A 21,228-nucleotide genomic window follows, 5' to 3' on the forward strand; every position below is an offset into this window, starting at 1 on the left:
AAATGTACATTTAGTGACAGAAGTATAAAGTAAACCTGATCCGCCAGGTCGTTTATGTGATCATGTGATTCTCACGAGACTCCTTGACATGCAAAGTAATATCAAAGTAGCAGAAAATACTTTAGGAAAGTACCTTTAAATTGTACTTAAGCAGATTTTGAGTACATGTACTGAGTTACTTCCCACCGCTGACTGTAGTATCACTGAGGAAGGCAAAGCAGGAATTTCATTGCACGGCCACTTAAGAAAAAAAAAAAAAAAGTTGATTTTTATTTATTCTTTTGCAAGTAATTCACATTGATCCAAAAAAGGTGAAATCAAGAACATACATCGTCAATACTAACCAGTCAGTGAGATGGGCGTCTATACCATGTGTGCACGTTCAGTAAGGGGCCGACCACACACTGCTCTGCAGGATGTCGGCGCCGTTTCTCGTATCCATGTAAAGCAACAATTACACTTTTAATAGCTTTGGTGAAAATCAGACAAAAATTGAAAGTCCATGTTTATTTTTTTTTTCATCCAAACTCAGCATGAAAAGTGCTTTATTAGGGTTAAGAATACTTTGAATATTTCATCTTGCAGTATCTTACTTCGTAAACAATCGCCCAAAACCAACCAGCAGGGTTGACGCAGAGCCTGTTCGCCACCGGTTCAAGCTCCCGATTACAAAATAACAAAGAAATAAACAGGAAATAAACACTCCTTTAGCAAACTTTATTTTGTTTCGGTCATATTTTGGAAGAAATTAATTTGGTAGAGTACTTTATAACATTCAAACCACATGCTGCAAAGATATGAATCTGCCCTCACAGATGAAACTCAAATATAATCAAACTAAATAAAAAAAAAGCAAGAACAGAATTTGATGAGTTAGTATTAATAGAGGGGTGTATTCTATACTAGCCTTGAACTTAAAGCTCAGCAGGTATCACTGTTGCACTCACCAGCAGTGTACAGGCTCAGTACCAAAGTATTAATAAACCCAGAACAAGATCTCCTCAGAAGGTTTATGTGCTTGTGTCCGCCTAATTTTAGCATTTCATTTATTTTTTGTCAAAATAAAGACATGTTCTAGATGTGAAGCCAACTGTATGAAAGAAAACATCCCAATAAAATAAAATCAAAGAAACAGGAGTTAGTCGTACACAAATGTCCTGAATGCTGAAATACAGTCTCAGACATCGTTTGATGCGCTAAAGCGGCAAAATAAGAGATTTTGCAAACAGTATAAAGGCAGTGAGCAACGTGACATCAGAGACCTGGATGTAAACCAAAACAGTTCAGTCGGTTCTATGCGGTTATTGTCTGTACAGTTTACAAAAGCAAACTAGCCAAAAACAAACAACCAGTCAAACTTAAGGCGAAATGTCCACAACGTTGTTAAATAACCTCATACTCTCACATGAGGTTTAGCAATAGCTCACTCGTCACAGCTGAAACCATGTTATTCACGTTCATATTGATACAACTAAACGGGGACAACCCTTCACAGGTGTAGACTAGAAGTCAGCCAGGTTTGTTCGTGATTAGTCAAGTTAATCAGCACACAGCCCAAAAAAAAAAGAGAAAAAAAAAATAAAAGGATCGTGAGATCGAAAATCATCTCACACTTTGACCCTCATCCCGACTAAGAGCGACCTTATATCATTGGATCAATCAGAACAATCAGCGATTGGCTGACTAAGCAGGTCATAGCCTGATAATAATAATAATGGGCTTTCATTGGAAACTTCCCAAAAACACTTCGTCATGGCACAGCAGGCAGCTTGCACTTTGGAACAGTAATGCTTAACACAGTTGGACATTGCACACTATGAACTCACCTTTTTGACACGTCTGAAATAGGTTCACTTGTGAGTTCCTTTCCGAGGAGCAACAAAAGAAAAAAAATATGATTATCTGATGATGAAATAAATAGAAAGCAAAGTTACAGCGAGAAGACACTTGTTGCTCAATGCGCACGCAGGTTATTTCAAACCTTTTTTTGGAGAGAAACTGACTCAATGCATACGACACACAACATTGAAAACCCATCAGTCCACGTTAGTCCAGTAATTCAGTACAGATGGGTGCTGTTGTGACACACCGCATCGTGTCCTCGAATTCCTTGCTTGCTGACATCATGAAGTATGTCATCGGGTTGAAGAGCCGATATGGATATAGACTTGAATTCATAGCGACGGAACTTAAGAAGTCCGCGGATCGACCTCTCACCTCCACCACTGGTGGAGCACCGTTAGTCTTTAGGCAGGAGACTGGAACGCAGAAAGGGAGCGAGCACAGTCGAAGGAAAGGAAGCAAGGAAGGAAGACGGGGTACTTTGAATTGGTTTGTGCAAGAGTGCCCGAGGATAACTCGAATAACGGCAGTATGAGATGCACAAATGAACATCCACTGACATTTCTGAAGAAGAAAAAGCCAAAGATTATCTGCTAAACAAAGGTACAAAATGGTGATAAAGTAAGATTAAAGTAAGATTATAACAAAATTAAAAATAGCCAGGCTTACAAAGACAGCGCAGAGCAAAGCAAAAATGAAGGTGGACCGAGCCATCCAAAAAGGCATGCATGGAGAACACACATCTATACTGTTCGGCTTGCCGTCCGTCACTCCGCTCACGGCGTGCAGAGCAGCTGCAGCTGCTGCAGGCACAGTGAGGGTCAGGACCGACCGGGCCGTGTGGTCCGGATCAGAGGCGGACCGGACCAGGCGTCGACTAGACAAGAAGAGAGTTCATGACAGGAGACCGGGTGTGATGTTGTTTTCCTGACCAGGTAATGGGACAACCTAGGGAGAGCGGGGGAGGTCCGGGAGGGGGAGGGGGGGGGGGGGGGGGGACATAGGAGGAAAAAAGAGGCGGGAGCATTTGGTAAAGGTTCAGTGCCTCGACGGCCCGTTGCTCGTGGGTTTGGAGTCGGAGACGTTCACGAAGACGGCGCGCATCACGTCGAAGGATTTGTCGCAGAGAGACTCAACATCGTCCAACGTCATCCCCTTCGTCTCGATCTTTGGAAGGATCGTCACTCCGATGGTCCCTGCGGTGGCACAAAACTTCAGTCAGAAGTCTCAGGCAACAAGTAAAGAAAAGAAAAGAAAAATAGGACAAGCAAGCGGAGTTACCCGAGTTGAACTGCTTTTCTTTCCGTAGGTAGAAGTTGCGGTAGGAGGAAAAAACGATGGGTATGACGGGTACCTGAAAAACAAGAGGAAAGAAGATCAGACTATCATCATCTCCTCTTATTTTCATACCAAGCACACAAATATAATCGGACTCCTAGACTTTACTTTGATCTAAACCAAAGCTAAAAGATGAGAAACAGACAGCAACGCTTGACTGAACCCACATCACTGTCTGTCTCCCTCTCTCACACAATCAGCACAACATCAGCGATCTCCATCTCCTCCACTAATAGAGGCCGAGTCGCACTCTCGAGGCCCCCCGAGCGGCCCCTTCAACGGGAGACTGGCTGAGCCAAACGCGGCTCCCCCTGGGGGCTGTCCTGCTTCCACTCAATCTGGCCGACCGGGTACAAACGGAAAAGAGCGCGCTGCAGCTCAGCAGAGGCCGACACAGAGAGATAAATAGACTCCATGTTCAAAACCAAAACAGTGGTTTTTCCAGACCTCAAATTACACCACCTCAACGCCAACACACACAATCCAAAGTAGAGTATCGAACATGGAACCGTGTGTAGAACCTCTAATCACGTAGAGCCCCTATAGAAGATGTGTTTGCTAATGAGGAGCAGCAGGACTGTATTTTTTCTAGCCTCTCAGTGCATTTCTGAACCAAACAGATATTAATCTTTAGCAGCAAAATAACCAAAAAATGGGCTCACACCATAGACTGGCTCACACATTACAAGCACACCACTACATTTTTTTGTCTGGGGCCAACCACGTTGCGGTTTTCTGGCCAGATCTCATTCAACGATTCTTTTTTAATTCATTCCACCTGCTGGACCCCCCCCCCCCCCCCCCTCCGCCCCCACCGAGCGCGTGCTACGAAACGTCAACTCAAGAACAGAGACCTCCCACCTGCATGCGTTAAGAGACAGAGCTCCGAAAACACACACAGCTGAGACACAATTACTCTGGAGTCATTCTGTGTCGTCTGACCTCCCTCAACATCATTTTGCGTGCAGAGTTGAGAGGGGGGGGGGGGGAGGTTACGTCAAAATCAACCGAGGACAACTTCACAAACGGCCGAGACAGAAATATCACGATGAAAGTGCTCAGACAGTCCGAACTATTCTGGAGCACTTCAAGGCATTCCTGGCTCCACTCGTATGTTGGATTTGGTTAAATCAGAACGCTGCCTCGTGCCACATTAGGCTGCTAGCGCCCCCATGTGTCGAGAGTCAGCCCCTTGCTGCCATCATTACTCTTCAGCCGGTATCATCGCAACCCATTTTTGCCAGCGTGGTTAAGTGAATGCACAGGACGAGGGTGTGCTTCAAGTGTTAATTCCCATATAGGATATGGATACGATAGTCACACTTGCTCAGTACACAGACGGCCCAAACACAAGTGAATTTTAGGGAGGTCAGAGGAACTCACTTGTGCCTGCACTGCCAGGTGGAAAGCCCCTTTTTTGAAGGGCAGCAGGTCGTCGGTCTGGTTACGCGTTCCCTCGGGGAACACCCACAGACGAATCTGTGGAGGTCAGAGGACGGGGGGGGGGGGGGGGGAACAACAGTGATTTAATCATCCAAATGTCATCTCTCAGTCTGAAAACCAGAGCCCTGTGACAGTTGAAGAGCGGAGCGAAAAACAAAGAAAAGCACAAATAACTAAGTATATTTAACAGTTCTTCAGGGACGTAAACCATCACTTCAACCCAGATAAACATAGCTCCTTCTACCCCCACTGATGACGGTGTATCCAGTGTTGACAGGATTCACGGTACCTGATCGGCCAACATGGTTTTGGCAGCGTCAGCCATGACGTTCTTGGCGTCGTTAGTCTTCTTGCGGTTGATGAAGACGATGCCGCCCAGCCAGCAGATGAGACCCACTGTGCCGCAGTAGACCAACTCCTTCTTGGCAATCATGGTGCAGCGGTCTGGTAGGATCTCCATCAGGCCTGAGAAACACAGAACATGTAAGAATAGAATCTCGCAAATCGTCATTTGAAACTAAATTTAAAAACGTGAATCTACCTTTTGTAATTTACAAAGCAAAAATAAGCATCTGTAGTTTTGTTCACACACTGAGTAGTATCACTCTTTCAAAGTTTGAGAAATAAGACGTCGGCTAATTGAATCGTGTAGACCCGATCCCAATAGAGCACAAGCCTGAATTACGTTATATTGTTTTACTCAATTTTAAACTGTGATCCGTCCCATGTCGCTAACGTATACAGCATGTTTCCAGTTTCTCTCTCTAGGGCCTCGTCACAACCTGGATTTCATCATGGACAGTATAAAGTCCACTGTGATGTTGGAGAAAAATCTCACTTCACTGATAGTTATCTCCATTAACATTATGAAATCAGACATGACTGACTAACTTTGGTGTGAAAGCAGCTGGTCCAGAAGATAAAAGGAGCATAAAGATGTCCGACACACAATATGAGAGAAAGACGCGAAATGACACCAGAGCAAGAGACTTGAAACCAAGCTGTGGAGGCGATCTTATCACGTCAGCTCAGGGATGAGCAGCTAATAATGGCTGGGTGTAGCATGGCCACCGAATCAGACACGTGCAGAGTGTCCTCAGCACTAATTAGAGGCCTAGCTCCCCCCGTGGCCTCGAGGCCTTCCCTCGTCAATTACCGGCACAGACAAACATATTCTCTCACTAAGGCACCAACGGAGAGAAACCATACATCTGTTAAATCAAGTGTCCTCAACACTCACATCTAGGACCGTTCCTCCTAGAATAAGGATTCAAGTTTGTGTGGCATACACGTGACGGCCGGGCCTTCACATTTTGTTTCCAACAAGTTGTGGCCCTGGTGTGAGCGGCGTGTCCTGACTTTCCCTTATCGGGAGATGTAAGGTGGCACCAACGATGTCTTTAGCAGACCTCCTGAATTGTTTTTGAGTCAGTTCTTGAATTGTTTGGTGGCCGATCCAAACCAGACCAACGGCCAATGTAAACAGGATGTGGACACGTCGCATTCCAGCTCCACTGCAGCCGTCGGAGAGAATCCTGCCCTCTGAGACCACAAATACTGATTCAACGCTGACGAATTTACAATATAGTGGTTCTCATTCACATATTGTCCTGTCTCCGGTGTCAGACAACAGAACGGTTATGATGATTAGCTGCAGCTCATGAATACTGTGATGACCAGCAGTCAGTTTATTAACGATGGACTTCGCAGATTCCAGAAACCTGAAGGTGGTTTTCGTAACTTGAAAAACGGAAAATGTCAACACAAAACCCCCGACACCTGTTAAACTGTGTTTTCCTGAATCAGCCGACTTCACGAGGACATCGAGGGGTGTGTGAAATACATTCAGGTCATCAGCCACTCGAGTCCTCGTTGGTTCTATTGGGCAATAACAGCTTGTCCACTTCGTTGGCCAGAGAGTGAAATCCCCGCTGCCGTAGCTCAACCAGTACATCGTTCCACTTCTTTCGTCAGCGACTGCTGCCTCTACTAAAGGGGACTCCTGCTTTCAGCTGAAACGTTCCACAAAACTGAGCTGCTGAATGTACGACACTTAAACCCGGCCTTGCTAGAGCATCGGGAGAACAGGGGCCAAAACCAACAAGAACTAGACTAAAAGCTGCCGTTTGCACAACAGTCTTGCACCATTCTCAGTATGAACAAATATCATATTTTCCGGCAGAATCTAAAAATAGATGAGACTGGCTGCCTTTCCAAGCCTCAACATGTGTATCTCACGTTTAAACCACATTCACAATGACTCAATTATGCAGAAACATATCGAATACAACAAGTTAAATATTGGAAGCTATCTAAACATCTGGTGTGAAAGTGTCTCCAGTGTTTGAAGAGCGCAATGATTCCTGCAGAGCTCACAGAATATAGATGTCAACACTCCGAAATTATAGCTGAAAGTCAGCACTGAGCATTGTAGTCATTGTTCGAACATGCACCGGTTGTTTTGAGGGTGAAACCAACGTCACAACATATCTGTCGTCACACGTCGAGGTATCGCAGCACCCACCCAAAACATCCAGGGAGCTCTGGTGGTTGGAGACGATGACATAAGGTCCCTCCGTCTGCAGATGCTCCCAGCCGCTCACGTCATACCGAATACCCAGGAAGTACTTCACGTGACGAACCAGGACCCGGATAATCCTGAGGGAGGAAGGGGGGGCCAAAGGTTAATTACAGTCCTTAATAAGCACAGGTTACTGTTCACAGTCATGCTGCACATTCTTAACCAGAACCCTGCAAAGATAAGTTGGAGATAATAGTGGAATTTATAAAGCCTGCTAAATATATTACAGTATCTTGTGAGAATGCCAGCTCAAATATTGAAATTGTAACCTAAACCAGACAATTATGACTGTCTTAAACAAGACAACATCCCAGTTAGCTTGGTTTGTTTCTTGGTTGGTTAAATAATTGGCTGCAGTGAGAATAACGCTCCAATGAGCTTTGAGAAACAATGTCCCGCCACCTGCCTCTGAAAAATAAAAACACTAAACAAAACAAAAATGTAAGTTATGACCTGACAATCTGTGGATTTATCAGATGTAATCAATACAGTGACAGCACACAGTAGTGGAGGGGAAAGGCTGGATTCGTGTTCAGTTAACTTTCAGTAACTTAATTTCTGCTTTTCTAATATTTGGTGAAATAAATTTCAACCCTGTCATTTTCTAAATATCTAAAATAAAGTAATTATCACATTATAATGTATACATTAGGGTTGAAACTAATAACATATTTTCATGAATGATTAATCTGCAGATTATATTCTCAATGAATTGGCGAATTGTTGCGTTTGTTAAATTTCGCAGCTTGAGATGTTTTCAAGTTTCTTGTTTTATTCAACATAAATAGTCCAAATTCAAAACTATTACGTTTACCATCATATGTCCCAAGAAAAGCTTCAAACATCTGAGAGGATAAGTCAGGAAATATTTGGCATTTTTGATGGTGAAAAATGAAAAAAAGGAACTTATCACTTTTTTGCAGATCTAACCGACATAACTTCACAATGGATCATATCAAAGCTGCATTCATTCATTTTTGGGGCACAGACTTCCCTTTATTTCCATCTTATATATCAAGTTGTTACGGCTAATGTGTTATACCGCAAACACACAGCATGGCAGCCAATGTAAAATGGATCTGAACTCTGATGTTGACGTGTAGGGCTGAAAAGAGAGCCTAAGTCTCCTAAAGATCCCGCAAATGACGCACTACGGTAGCGTGGTTGGGAGCCGGAAGACAGATCCCACAGAGACTCCCAAGTCAACGGCAAGAATATCTGCTTCTCAGTGGCCTAAAGCACGCATTCCAAAGTTCACTACATGACAATGACGCCCAGTCTCTTGAAGCGGCAGCTATTTACAGATTCCACCACGTTGACTGCTCAACAGATGCACTGTGGGAGATCGGGCATGCTATGAATGCACAGTTATGTGGGATTTCTCCTGAATCATAGAGCTCAACAAGATGTAGAGATACTGAAAATAACACACCACCACCTTAAATGACCTCTCCTCCAATGAAAAACATGGAGTCACTCCCTTCTAGAGCAAATGCCCCGTCCTCATCAGTGACACTCATCTCCTCCTCACATCTCCTCCCAAACTTCTCCCCCCCTTTCTTGTCCTAACATGCTCTCATTTTAAAAAGGCCTTCTAATCTCCTTTTAGGTTGGAGCATTCAAGATAGTCAGCTAAATACCTCAAAAGCGACACGCTTATGCGTTTTAAACTAAATATTAAAGCACATATGTAAAAGAACATTTTTTTTAAATGTCCGGATTTAGCACACAATGCATGTAATGTGTATAATGAGCAAACATTTCCAATTTTCTATCCCAAGTGAAATGATTGAGGCTCTTGCGGTGGTAATGCTCCCAATAATGATGGGATTGAAAACAGTAAAAGTCACTGAGTACCTGATAATGGCCGTTATTTCACCCAGATGCCAGAGCTGATCATTAAAAGAGACCAAAGAGAGCATTTACGGCCCATAAAGACTCTTTTGGAAAGGCTCTTAGCTGTGAATGGGGGGGGGGGGGGTCACATGGGTCTGATCAACATCTTGTGATGTTGCTCAAACAATGCCATGAGAAGGGAGGGGGGGGGGGGGTCACATGGGTCTGATCAACAACTTGTGATGTTGCTCAAACAATGCCATGAGAAGGTAAAGCTTTACAGATTGGGAGAGGCTCTGATTGACTACTAATGACTTGATCAGCAAAGCAAGTGTACATTTGATGTGATATTATGGGAAATAAACAAGTAAGTACAGCAGGTAGAAGTTAAAACTAGAGTAGGTTTTTTTTGATACCTGTGTCGAAAATGCCTCCAGTACATCGTAAAAAGCTGAATGGTATTGGTGAGTATGAGAGTCTCTGCATCAATCCAAGACCACGTTATCGGCTCATCTACGCTACACAGGAACAACGCGTGTCATTCGCTAACCGATCGGTACATTTGTGGTTAAACACTCTTTGGCAACCCGTTTCTGTGATTTTAATGAAAATATCAAAAAGTAAAGCTCACAATATTCAAAGACACGAGGAAGCGCTTGAAGACATCACTTGTACTCATTACCTTGTGACTCCTAATGCAATTATCTCGCCTTACACATCGTGTAACCGTTCAGCCAGAACACAGTCTTGAGGTTATCTTTTGACACAGCAGTGATAACACACTCTGGCTGAGTCATTACATAACCGGTGGCTTTTGAATTAGACTGTGTTGCAGCAATTGTAAGATCGCTCAAGGGGAAGGAAATGGCCTTGGTTGGTACTTTTTATGGCCAAACCACTCCGCTTTTCCTCTGGTTCATTTCATTATCAGCCTCTATGTAAGTACCTTTCCTAGGGACCATATAATGACATTTAGGCTGACTTGCTTGCTACCAGATTCAATTAAACATGGCTGCACTCAGGTTAAACAAAACCGAAGCCTGCCCTGTTATCCCGACAAGCATTGTACCAAGAAACCACTAGCGACGCTAATTCAGGTGCTAAAGGTCAGAGAGCTGTTAAAAGACAGGGACGTGGTCACAGTGGAAGACTAATTCAATGAGAAAGGCAGGGACAGGGGAAGTGAGTGACTCAACGGCCTGAGTGACAACATTACTCCTTAGTCAAACAGACGGCAGCAATGGTCGTCTCCCACTGATGTCAGGGGCCTTTACACAGTATGGAACCTGAGCTCAAGCAATTGGGAATGAGACAACTAAGCCTCTGTGGTCTAAGATCCTACCTGATTGATGTTGGAGTAGAGGTATACTGTATGTATGCGTGAGTACGTCTATGTAGACTCTGCACAACCACCGACGATGAACTGAAAACCAACAAGAGTTTTCAGGAAATGCAAGTATGATGTTGGCAGGAACTTGAGTTCTATGGGTGCTTTTCACAGTGCAGAGGTCTGTTCTGGCCCACCATAGTTTACTGTGTTGCTTTAAAGTCCTCCGCCCCCAATATTCAGGCCTCTGTGTGTCCGACAGCGACTGCCTGTGAAACACGACTCTGTCTTTCATGAATCACAGCGCTCTTTCATGCCAGAGGTGGCTGGTGCTTAAAATGTACATCCAAAACATCCTATTCACTCCCCCGTGCAAGTTCTGACCCCGATTCAGTCGCTTTGTCAGTCAACAGGTCCAGATAACCTTTGAGCAGACAGAACGGCACACTGGTGCAACGTGACACCACGGCCATTAGATAGCACGCCAGCGGGAACAGTTATTACAAGAGCAGCGAGGTCTGCTGTGATAACCGACAGGGCTGCCGTCAGCAGATCGAGGCCAAGTGAGGTTGCACGGCGGATGAGCCTGATAAGTATTCAGCAACCCAACTCTAATCAGGGAGAAACTTCAAGGTAATCACTTGAACAGTAATCCATCCTCACCACAACAACAAAAATACCTGGCTACAAAGCGTACATTGACACTGGAGGCGTACATTTCAACCCCAACAGGTATCAGGTGACCCAATCAGTGTGTGCGTGAGGTATAAAATAACACGTTTCCTTCAGTGGTAAGGTCACTGGGCCATAACTATAGAGCCAATATCCTGAAATAACCAACCGTATAGTGACCTATAGAGAGTTTGTGCAGCTGTATTGAAGTTGTTTCCAGCGGCGGAAAGTAACCAAGTACATTTAGTGAAGTCTTGTCGTTTTTCAGGTACTTGGACTTTACTTAAGTAGATTCAATTTATTTATACTTCTACCCCAATACACCCCAGGGGGAAAGTTTAATTAACTGCTATACACTTTGACTTTACATACAAAACATGATCACTTTATGAAATATGATGCTGTTATAGATAAGAGACCATTAAAAGTCAGTTATATTGCTGATTAGACATCCTCATGCTGGAACTGTGTAAAGCACTGGTGGGATTTAATCATGTACTAATAAGAACGATAAAGAACAAAGAAAATATGTGCTTTATTGTGTTTCACAACAATAATCTGTGTACTGCATACAATAAAAACATCTTTCAGGCCACTGAAGACTTAATTTAACAATCTTTAACTTGTATTTCCACTTTGGTATTGTTACTTTTACTTGAGTAAAGGATCTGAGTAACGTTACCCGGTTGTTTAATTTAATATAAACCACCACTACTACCAACTGTAGCCTCGCTAACGATTCAACTTCTCATTCATACACTTCAAAAAAACAATTTAAAACAGTCATAAAGATTGCAGGGCTAACTCTAAATGGTGCTGTAACGTTAGCCAAACAATGATAGCCTTGTTGTGCTCACACAAGTCTAACTTCGCCAGTAATGTTCAGGCATTTGACTGGAGGGAGTATAAGTTAACGGACATTCTTACAGGAAATGTAATTACCGTTATCTGAGGCTAGCATGGGAACAAGCCCCGACTTGGTTCACTGAGCACGTTGAATGTTAGCATTCTTCTTTTCAGCTGCCACGGTGTCAAGGGGGCTAATGTTAGCATTCGTGTGAGATACAGGTTTTTAAATGGCAGACACATTGGTGGACTAGAAGCTCCCTGACGTTGCCCTCATGTGACCACAACACTTCGCTACAAGAACACCGGTATCGTTTCTATCTGAATGTTTGGTATAATAAACCTCTGCTAGGCAGCCGGCTAGCCGGCTAACGCTGGCTAGCTGTCAGACACACGGCGCCGCCGAGCGACATTTATTATGCAAACAAAACTCACCGCATGTTTTCTACGTTTCTTCCGCCGCTCTTCAGTACGCACAGAGGGATCGCCACCAGCGCCAGCACCATCATCCAGCCGACGTAAAAGCACTTTTTGAAATAGAAAACGAACGTGCTGCTGCCCCACATCAGGAGCGGGAGCAGCAGCAGCAGTATCACCCATAGCACATCCATAGCGATCCGCCCGGAGAAAGTCCCACTGCCAGCTGTAGAACACACGCGGTTTGGACGGAGGGGGGGGGGGGGGGGGGGGGGAGGTGAAAAAGCCGCTAAAACACTGGCCAGGCTACGGTGCAAGAAGGAAAGGGAAGCACCGCGAACCTGGCGAGTATTACACAGTCTGAAGTAGTCCTTTAGGCGATGGCAATGTTTGTCTCCGGCTGCCCCCAAATCAACATGTGTCGTTGTTGCTCATCTGTTGCTAAATGGCATCATGAGGTGGAGTCAAATCGTCATTGGTTGTGTTTGTTTTTTTCTCTTCCATTTCCGGTTGCTGGACCACTATGGGTCTGATGTCACAAACTGCATGTTTATTTCATATCAATTAAATTAGTAATACCTGTCAAAGCATTCGGTGATTATCTATCCGCAATCACTGCTCTTGCAGGTTTTTATTTCAAGTTTCGTGTGGCCAAACATTCAAATTTCACTAATAGATTCACTCTCTCCACAGGGTTAGACCAGTTTGACAGCCAATTAAAGCACAACACGTCTAATTGGATTAGCAGTGACAATCCAATCCGAAACTATAATCTGACACTGTCCAGTGGCCCTGACTATGAAGTTCCAGCCCTGTCCAAGGGCTCTACTTGACATGATTTGGAAGATTAGGATCAATCAGTCATTAATCCTGATTTAATATGTGCGGTGATCCTAACCATTGGCAGACTCTAAACTTGGCATCGGTGTCCTTATTGAGAAGCGGTTATTTGCTAAATACACAGAAGCAAAGGATGCTTTTCTGTGAAGTGGTTAGTAACAAGAATATAAACCTCAGTCTCAAAGCAAGCTTTCCTCATTGCTCTTGATTAATGCCTATTTAAAATCATATGAAGGTGTCTTTGTTATATACAGACAGGACTATAGAAATGTGGACAATAGCCTTGTTTTCACTCATCCATGATTACAATGATAACAATGGGATAAAATATGAACACCAGCCTTTTCTGGAAGATGGTGCACCATCACTCTACTTCAAAACACATTACATGAATACACTTTGCACAGTTTAAACATACAGTGTATACATAATAGAGGACAGGGGAGCTTTATTATGCTTTCTTTTAATTGCATACTCCATAATGTTTACTCGTGTCTTATTTGGGACCAGAGTCCACTGGCCTACAGGAAAGGTTTTCACTGCAACTTACTGTCGAAAATAAGGAAAATAAGGAAGACAACTTCCCTTTTCCCTTGTTGAAGATGGATGAACAACATTTTATATTGAAACTACTGCTCTGCTGCTTTTTCCGGAAACAAGGTTTCGCTGTGCCTTCGGAGACATGATGAAGTAGCATGTACTGTTTACTGACTAACTCAAGTGTTGTGACATGATGTGATGCATTGACAAAGGAAGAAACCCGACACTGAGCGACAACAACCAGTGCTGGAGATTTGCAAGAGTGTGTTTGTGGTATATTTGTTTGTGTCCTCCGTCTATATTCTGTACATTTTATGTGAACTTTAGAGGATTTCAGAAAAGTGCATCAGTTTAAAGCAAACTGTTAATCCAGCCACCTGGTGATGCAGCAACAAAATATAGCGTGTCCACATGACTTTAGACAAATACAGCTTGCATATTTATAGAAAATTTGATCCAAGTTGCCATTTCCTTTTTCTCTTACTATTCGAAACCACAAATGTAATCGGCTGTCACGTTGTTTCACTTCTGCTTATTAAGATCACAGCTACAACAAGCAAAAACAGAAAGCTTGGCAAAGTGGGGGAAAAAAAGATATTCAGGGAAAGTGTCCTGATGAAATTAAGGAGACATATTAGAGATTACTGGTAACACTACATTTGTGATGTTCTCAATGATACTCATAGGATACAGAGCTATGCTTGTTTTAATTTGCAGAACTCCATTGTTTGTCCTGCTTTGCTCTGTAGACCTAAGATTTACAGATGTAATGTATGAGCCACCTGAAATTAGCCAGGTGAAAGAGCAACAGCTCTGCATCCTGCATCCTCCGAAGCCCCACAGTGAGAGGGGCCAGTGAGGGTACGGTGCTTGTTGGGAAACTTGCAGTCTAAATGTAGTGGAATGGATCCACGTTCAGGGGAAGGATACAGATCCTGTCGAATTTAGGAGTTCGGGGTCACATCCAGGCTCTCTGGACTCAAACTCCTCCATCTGGAGATTATAAAAACCTGACAGAGGATTCAGAAACGATTGCGAAGCCTTGAGAAGAGTGACCAAGAGAAACAGAGGTCCAGTTCTGAACATGATTTGTTGTGATTGGACGTCTGGAGCGAGCCATGAATTGTTCAAGTTAAACATCCTGTTGAAACACAAGAGGGTTCACAAATGTTCATGGTATCAGAGAGCTTGGGCCACATGGATGATGTTGAATTTGGAGTTGCTCTATCAGACCTGTGCACTTGGATTAATAAAGAGGCCGAGCTGTCAGCGGATCATCATCTGGTGATGTATTGGATCAGAGGAAAAAGCGGTGACTCGTGATCTCATCGGTTAAACCGAAAGCAGGTGGTAAAAGCTGTTGATGTGAGGTAAAGCACATCACTCTCCCTTTAAAGAGGAGCCAGGAACACCTCCGATTCAAGTCACTGCGCCACCTACAAAGAGACGAGACTGGTTTTTTTTGCATTTAATAAAGGACGTACTGTAATAATGGTTGTTGCTTAAGATTTCTAAAGACTTGAGTGTTTCAGTGTTTTGTGATGCAGAGTGGTGCCTGACACCGACAGTGAAAGCCCTTGTGCCCCCCCTGCTGGTGAAACTACGTTTTTATTTCAAATTATGTAATCTTAAAAAGGCACAATCCGTGATTTCATAAACAAACAAGTTGCCCTATTACCTTAAAAGGTTCTCTGTACGATGTTCAGAGCATTGATAGGCTGTATAGCACAGAGGAGTGAGTCTACCTGAGCAGAGAATAGAGTGGTTCGTGTGTTGTAATCAGAGTTTCTCTATGCTTTGTTTCTCACCGCCAGGCAACAGAAATGCTCTACATATCAAGTTTTATTTTTTATTTTTTTATTATTATTTTTTTTTTCTACGGTGTCGGCCCTGCTGTAGCAGAGACTTAGAACTACATGGATCACAGCAAACATGATCTCTATAATCTTCAACTTTGTATCAAGTTATTATTGGATGGTCATGCAGTTGGAAGCACAGACTAGTTTGAATTTAAGTCTGCGCTGCATCACTATAGTTATGTAACACAATTGAAAGATGTTCATCCGGACAGATTAAGTCAATAGGACGTGTTAAGGTTCTCTGCAATGTGATCCTGTGTGGAAACAAACGGCTGCCTGGAAAAATGTTTGAGTCCAGTCTCATATGTCATTTTGGAAATGGGTTGGTCCTCCTGAGTAATTATGAAAGAACGGCTTGAAGTACATTTATTCTATTTGGTTGCTGTACAACATTGCTGGGCATAACATCTTATCGTCCCTAATAATGGATACTAGGGTGTTTTTAGCCACTGCCATTTGTATATGCTACCAACAGAGCTCAGGAATCTGTTATCTTCTCGAATTGTAATTGATTAGTTTTCAAAGCAGACATTTTCCGATAAGATAGTTATTTCTGGGCATTATGATCTGAATATCTTTTTGTTCGGCAAGCCTTCACTGAAAGGCCTCTCTACCTTCCTGTAGTTCTCTCATCAGCTCGGTGTGCCCCCTGTGGTATAATATTTAACCACTAGATGGTAGCGTTGGACATACTTGTCTTGCCGCAAAACAACTGTTTTGACTCCACTTAATGATACATCAGATTGTTGAATGTCTCTCATTTAGTCTAATACAGTTATTTACATATCTATTTCGTTTTAAGTATTTTATTGGATGATCATTTTCCGATATGCAGGTAAAAGTCACTTTTTCAAGGGAGACTACAGCCAACAGGGAAGCATGAAACAACATGTTACAATAATAAATCCAAACAACAGAAACAGACTTAGGCAACTGTCACACACTTACAGACTCAAAATAGTCTGTAAAAAATATTAAAGATGAAACAAAATCTACATTTGCCTGTTCTTTAGACCAAACCCACTGTCCCCGAGAGCTTTAGATATAGTGTCGGAATGTATTGTGAACCTGATTCTTAATTATCTGTCATTATAAAGTCAGGGAAGTGTAAAAACACAAGATATAAAGTTACAGTTGTTGCTAAATTTGTTGCAACCTTGAGATAAATGATGAACTAGTTTTCCATATACTGGCAGTTGATATGTGTTCACAGCTCATATCAGCTCATGATTATGGTAACAGAGCATCCAGTGGTTCTGTCTGCAGACACAGACCTCCTTCACTATTATCCCCCTTTTATGTTGCAGTCGTCCACTAGCTGAATGGCAGGTTTTTAGCTGTCTTCTTTTTTTTTTTAACTATCTTGATTGTTGGTGCGTGAACGTTTCTTAACTCTGCACCTTCAACGCAACGTCCTGTGTGCAAAGTGGAAGCGTTGCGGCTGCTGTGTTGGGTAAGTGTCGGCTAAATCCAGGGGTGTTGTCCCACTTCATGCATGATATAGCCTTAGCCACAAAGACACAAAGAGAAAGTAGGTAGTTGGTATTAAGCCCCGTGGGGTTTGTCAATGAAACATCTGCCGAGGGTGGTGACCTTTTTGAACCCCCACCACCACCAGCCCACGTCCCCCCAATAGCCTCCCCTCAGCATTCTCATCGGTCCGAGCCCACAAGGAATAGAGAGAGAGCACCGATATTTGTAAAGGGCTTTATTGGACAACCCTGCAGTGACACCCCCCCACCCCCCCCCCTCCCTCCACACACCAAACTCTCTTTTTTTCCCCCTCTCGTCTGTGAGCGCGCAAAAGCAGCTGTCATTGCCTCGGAGCGGGTGCCCGCGCGCGCTGCATATAGCGAGACTATCCTGTTTGAAGATTATGCTGCAGCTCTTGGCCATCTTGTGTCAGACAGAATGAGACGTTGATAAAAAAAAAAGAAAATAAACAATAAAAATAAGAACGAGCAGAGGAGCACTTTTTGTTTTGTAACGGAAGACGGTCGGTGACTAAGCGATTACAACGAGAAGGCGAAACATCACGTCTGTCGCTGCGTGCGCTGAAAACACCTCTAACGAGCTGTGGATTATTCCGAGGACATCGGACTGAAACCATGAGCTGGGGGTCAGAGCTATGGGTGAGTGTCTCGTGCGCGTGTGTCGTCATAAATAGGGCTTTTGTTTCTCCTTCAAACCGAGCCTGTGCGGAAACTAACGGTTCAAAGATAACGCAAACGTGCGGGTGACAATGCGCAGTGGCTCCGTGTTTTTAGCCGCTAAAAAACGACTGTGCGCCGCTTTGTGGATGTTCCGCCTCTGGCTGCGACCACAGCCAGCTAATTTGTAGCGAAGCTCGAGTGGTGTTACATTTCATTGCGACATGGAACACGGTGTAGCGTTTTAGTGAGGTGTGTGTGTGAGTGTGTGTGTGTGAAAATCCGAGCTAACCATCCATTTTAGTTCACATTGGAGCGTTTCAAACCACGCTTTAAAAAACAGGCACGCACACACTCGCGTGACACTTGCTTTTTTCAAATTTTTGGTGACGGTTTCATAAAGACGTGAAACAGCGAGCATGTAGATGGACGTGACGTGCACAGACCAGCATCACCGTCGCTAGAAGTCTCTTATCTGTCTGCACACACTGAAGCACTGCTGTTTAACTTCAGTGGTTAAAAGCAACGAGTTAACTCACCAGTAACAGTTCAATAACTGCTTGCTTTTTCCCCTTTTATTTTCATATTTATTGTCAGGTTGAGGTTATGGCAATAATCGCGCAGGCTATACATATAAACGTTATTCACAACCTCAAATGTGTGGTTAATAAACTATAGCAAAAAAAAAAGGAAATGTCAGATTTGGTGAGTATTTGACCACAACATGCATTTTATTTGAGTGAGCAGCCTGAATCAGAAGGTTGAGCTGATATATTATGGATGTGTGATTTGGTTCACCAGGCACTCTTTGTGAGCAACAATAGAAGACAAAGTATTCTGCCCACTGACCTTCCTACAATAAATTCCGGTGCAATGATGTCACTCTTTTCTTACTGAAATTCACTTTCAAGGATTGCTTAACATCTCACAGAACGAATCCATCCAGACACTGGATCAGAGGTATTTCCCCACATTCAGACACACGTGTTTGGTCTGAAACGTACAGCATGGGAATAATGAAGATTACAGGACTGTGTTTACGACTTGATAATAAGCAGCTGCCTGCAGGGATTCCTGTTGTTCCAGCGGCTCTATTATTTTTGTTGTGGAAATGATCTGCAGTAAAACCAGTCGCTCTGCTGCCTGTGTGCTGACAAACCGGCCGGCAGACGCGGCGGCGTGTAGTTGCAGGATTCCTCGCACATTTGTTTTGAATGGTGGTATGTTTCAAGTGTGTGTGTGTGTGTCAGAGCAAACATGCAAGAGTGTGTGTGTGTGCTTGCAAGTTACTACATGGAGTTTGCATTTGAACCTGCAGGAAGTCAGGTCACATGTTATCGACTTGAACTCGCAATCTGTAGCCCACAATATTCAGCACGACACCTGATCACAATACTGCAGCGTGGAGATGAAACTGCAGTCTGATGTCAATATTATGAGCTAAGGATGTCTTTTCCTTTCCAAGAAAAGGAGGAGGGGGGTAGACACTCCCCCCCCCTTAAATTCTCCAGTAATTTACCTGGTCCAAAGTTCACAGAGAAACCAACAGTGCTCCACATTCCTGCGTTTTCCCAGGGATGCCGGTGTATTTTTACCTCACTACCGCAACGCTTGACGGAGAAAAGCTGCTGCAGGTAGTCATGCAAAGCCAACGTAGCCCGAAGACATTCTACGGGCTTTCATGTGCACCTTAAGTCTGGAAAACATTTGAGACTGAGCTTTCGCAGAGAATAATGTATTATAACCAGATGCTCTGCTTCCCTCCCCCTTTAGTGGGGTGAATGGTATCCAGACACTTGTTCCTTTAATGTTAGGGCAGCAGACAGAGAGCAGCGATACTCTGCTGGTGGCTGTTGCCACCGGAAGATTCACGCAGCTGATTTTCTTGTTGTACCAAACCGGATCAAAACATACGGCAACACCAGCGCTGTTGCTGTGGCAGCACCTGCACTTCTATTCAGAGCGAGGGAAGGATGGAAAGTACCTTGTCGTTATTTGTGGGGCTTTTAAATGACATCTTCAACTTTCACTGTCAATTATTCTGCAGAGCATGTGCTCGCCAAATAGATTTGGTCTATGAAATATACAATGACAGTGAAAAAAAAGTCCAAGATGACACATTTAAAGTCTTGTTTTGTTTATAGTCAAAAACCCACAGAAAATCAGTTTATATTGACATAAAACGGATCCGAGCAGGAAGTCCTCACATTTTAGGAGCTGAAATCAGTAAATGTTTGGCTTTATTTTTGCCAGACAAATGACCGAAAGGATTCATTTTCTGCCAATTGATGTATGTGTTTTCTATAACAGCTGAATCCTAAAATACCCGCCATTTAAATTCATTTTCACTGTGATTGAGATCACTGTCTGCGAGTTTTAGTGAGCCGTCAAATCAGATGTTGCAACGCGACAGACGCAGGCCACATGCGTTCTATCGTGCTCATCCTGTTGCTCCTCGCTGTGAACAGGAAAGCAAATGATATTTCAGGAAGTGAAGTCACAGTCGACCGGGGTTTCTTTGGTTGAGGTAGTGCATGCGGGCCTCGCAGTGATACACGCCGTCACTGGTTCATGAAGGGAGGAGCATGGGATTGAAACATTGTTTAAAGCAGAGACGTGGAAAGTTTGGGCTCCATTTGGCTGTTGTTTAGACATTTGTGCGTCGGCGTGAGTAAAGCAACACAGTCCAACATGCTGAATGCCTTTGGTGCAACGTCATAGCACTGATTACAGTCTTCCACTTAAAGACACACGCTGGGAATGTGTGCTGCCATGAAAGTTATGACTATTGCTGGCCTGTCTTTGAAACATTACCAACAGGGTACACGCAGAAGTTATGCAATGAGCATCAGGAGACTCTTGGGCATTAAACCTCGCTGTATGTCAACGAGTTGTGCTGCAGGCTACTGAAATGTATGAGAAGACGGTAAACGTTTTGGTCAACTTTTTTGAAAAATGAAAAAATGCCAGCTGTGTTCTTTTGTGTGCAAGCGGAGAGCGACACGAATGGATCATCATCACATGCATGCACATTTAGGACCCCAAACCGCTTCTGTACGAAACGCAACCGAGGAAGAAGGAAGTCAAATGTGGTGAAACATGTGACTTGCTTCTCGGCGGAACAGGGGTCTGAAAAAAAAAAAAGGAATTATAAATGACAATTTTTACCACTAACAATAGAGGCATGGCACTTTAAATAACCGTTCTACATCAAGTTAGTTTGTGCTTGTGTTGTAGAGAGTTCCAAGAAGGGGAGACCGCGATATCTCAGAAGTATTTCCTTTCGGGGGCTCGAGTGTCAGAGCCAGAGCGGGCACTCTTGGGCAGCAGAGGTGCCAGTAACAAGGCCAGAGTTGTTATGTCAAGAGACATCAAACACACACACACACACACACACACACACCAAATACCACCAGCACAGTCGCTTAAAATGAAAGATCTCTCTGGCCTGAAACAAAGTGACCACTACACCTTTTCACTCTGACACACCTTGAATGTTTCACTTCTCTCTTGTGGTTCCTTTGGGAACTGGATGCA

The 21,228-nt window shown here is 43.6% G+C and overlaps 2 protein-coding genes across 17 annotated transcripts in view; one reads left to right on the plus strand and one right to left on the minus strand.

Moving 5' to 3' along the window:
* Positions 1-456: 456 nt before the first annotated feature.
* On the minus strand, positions 457-12,636 carry agpat2 (1-acylglycerol-3-phosphate O-acyltransferase 2 (lysophosphatidic acid acyltransferase, beta)). The gene is made up of 6 exons (XM_079288847.1): positions 12,321-12,636; positions 7,148-7,281; positions 4,913-5,088; positions 4,564-4,659; positions 3,124-3,196; positions 457-3,038 (listed from the first exon to the last, which is right to left on the minus strand). The coding sequence occupies exons 1-6, from the start codon at positions 12,494-12,496 to the stop codon at positions 2,881-2,883; spliced, it is 813 nt and encodes a 270-aa protein (XP_079144973.1). The 5' UTR covers positions 12,497-12,636; the 3' UTR covers positions 457-2,880.
* Positions 12,637-17,374: 4,738 nt separating this feature from the next.
* fnbp1b (formin binding protein 1b) overlaps positions 17,375-21,228 on the plus strand; it is a 48,719-nt gene continuing 44,865 nt past the window's right edge. For all 16 annotated transcript variants that reach the window (XM_079289644.1, XM_079289643.1, XM_079289634.1 and 13 more), the window contains exon 1: positions 17,375-17,673. In XM_079289644.1, the coding sequence (XP_079145770.1) occupies positions 17,650-17,673 (24 nt within the window). In that variant the 5' untranslated portion in view covers positions 17,375-17,649. The remainder of the gene's footprint in view (positions 17,674-21,228) is intronic.

This window comes from Melanostigma gelatinosum, assembly GCF_949748355.1.
Source record: "Melanostigma gelatinosum genome assembly, chromosome: 18".
NCBI classification, from domain to species: Eukaryota; Metazoa; Chordata; class Actinopteri; order Perciformes; family Zoarcidae; genus Melanostigma; species Melanostigma gelatinosum.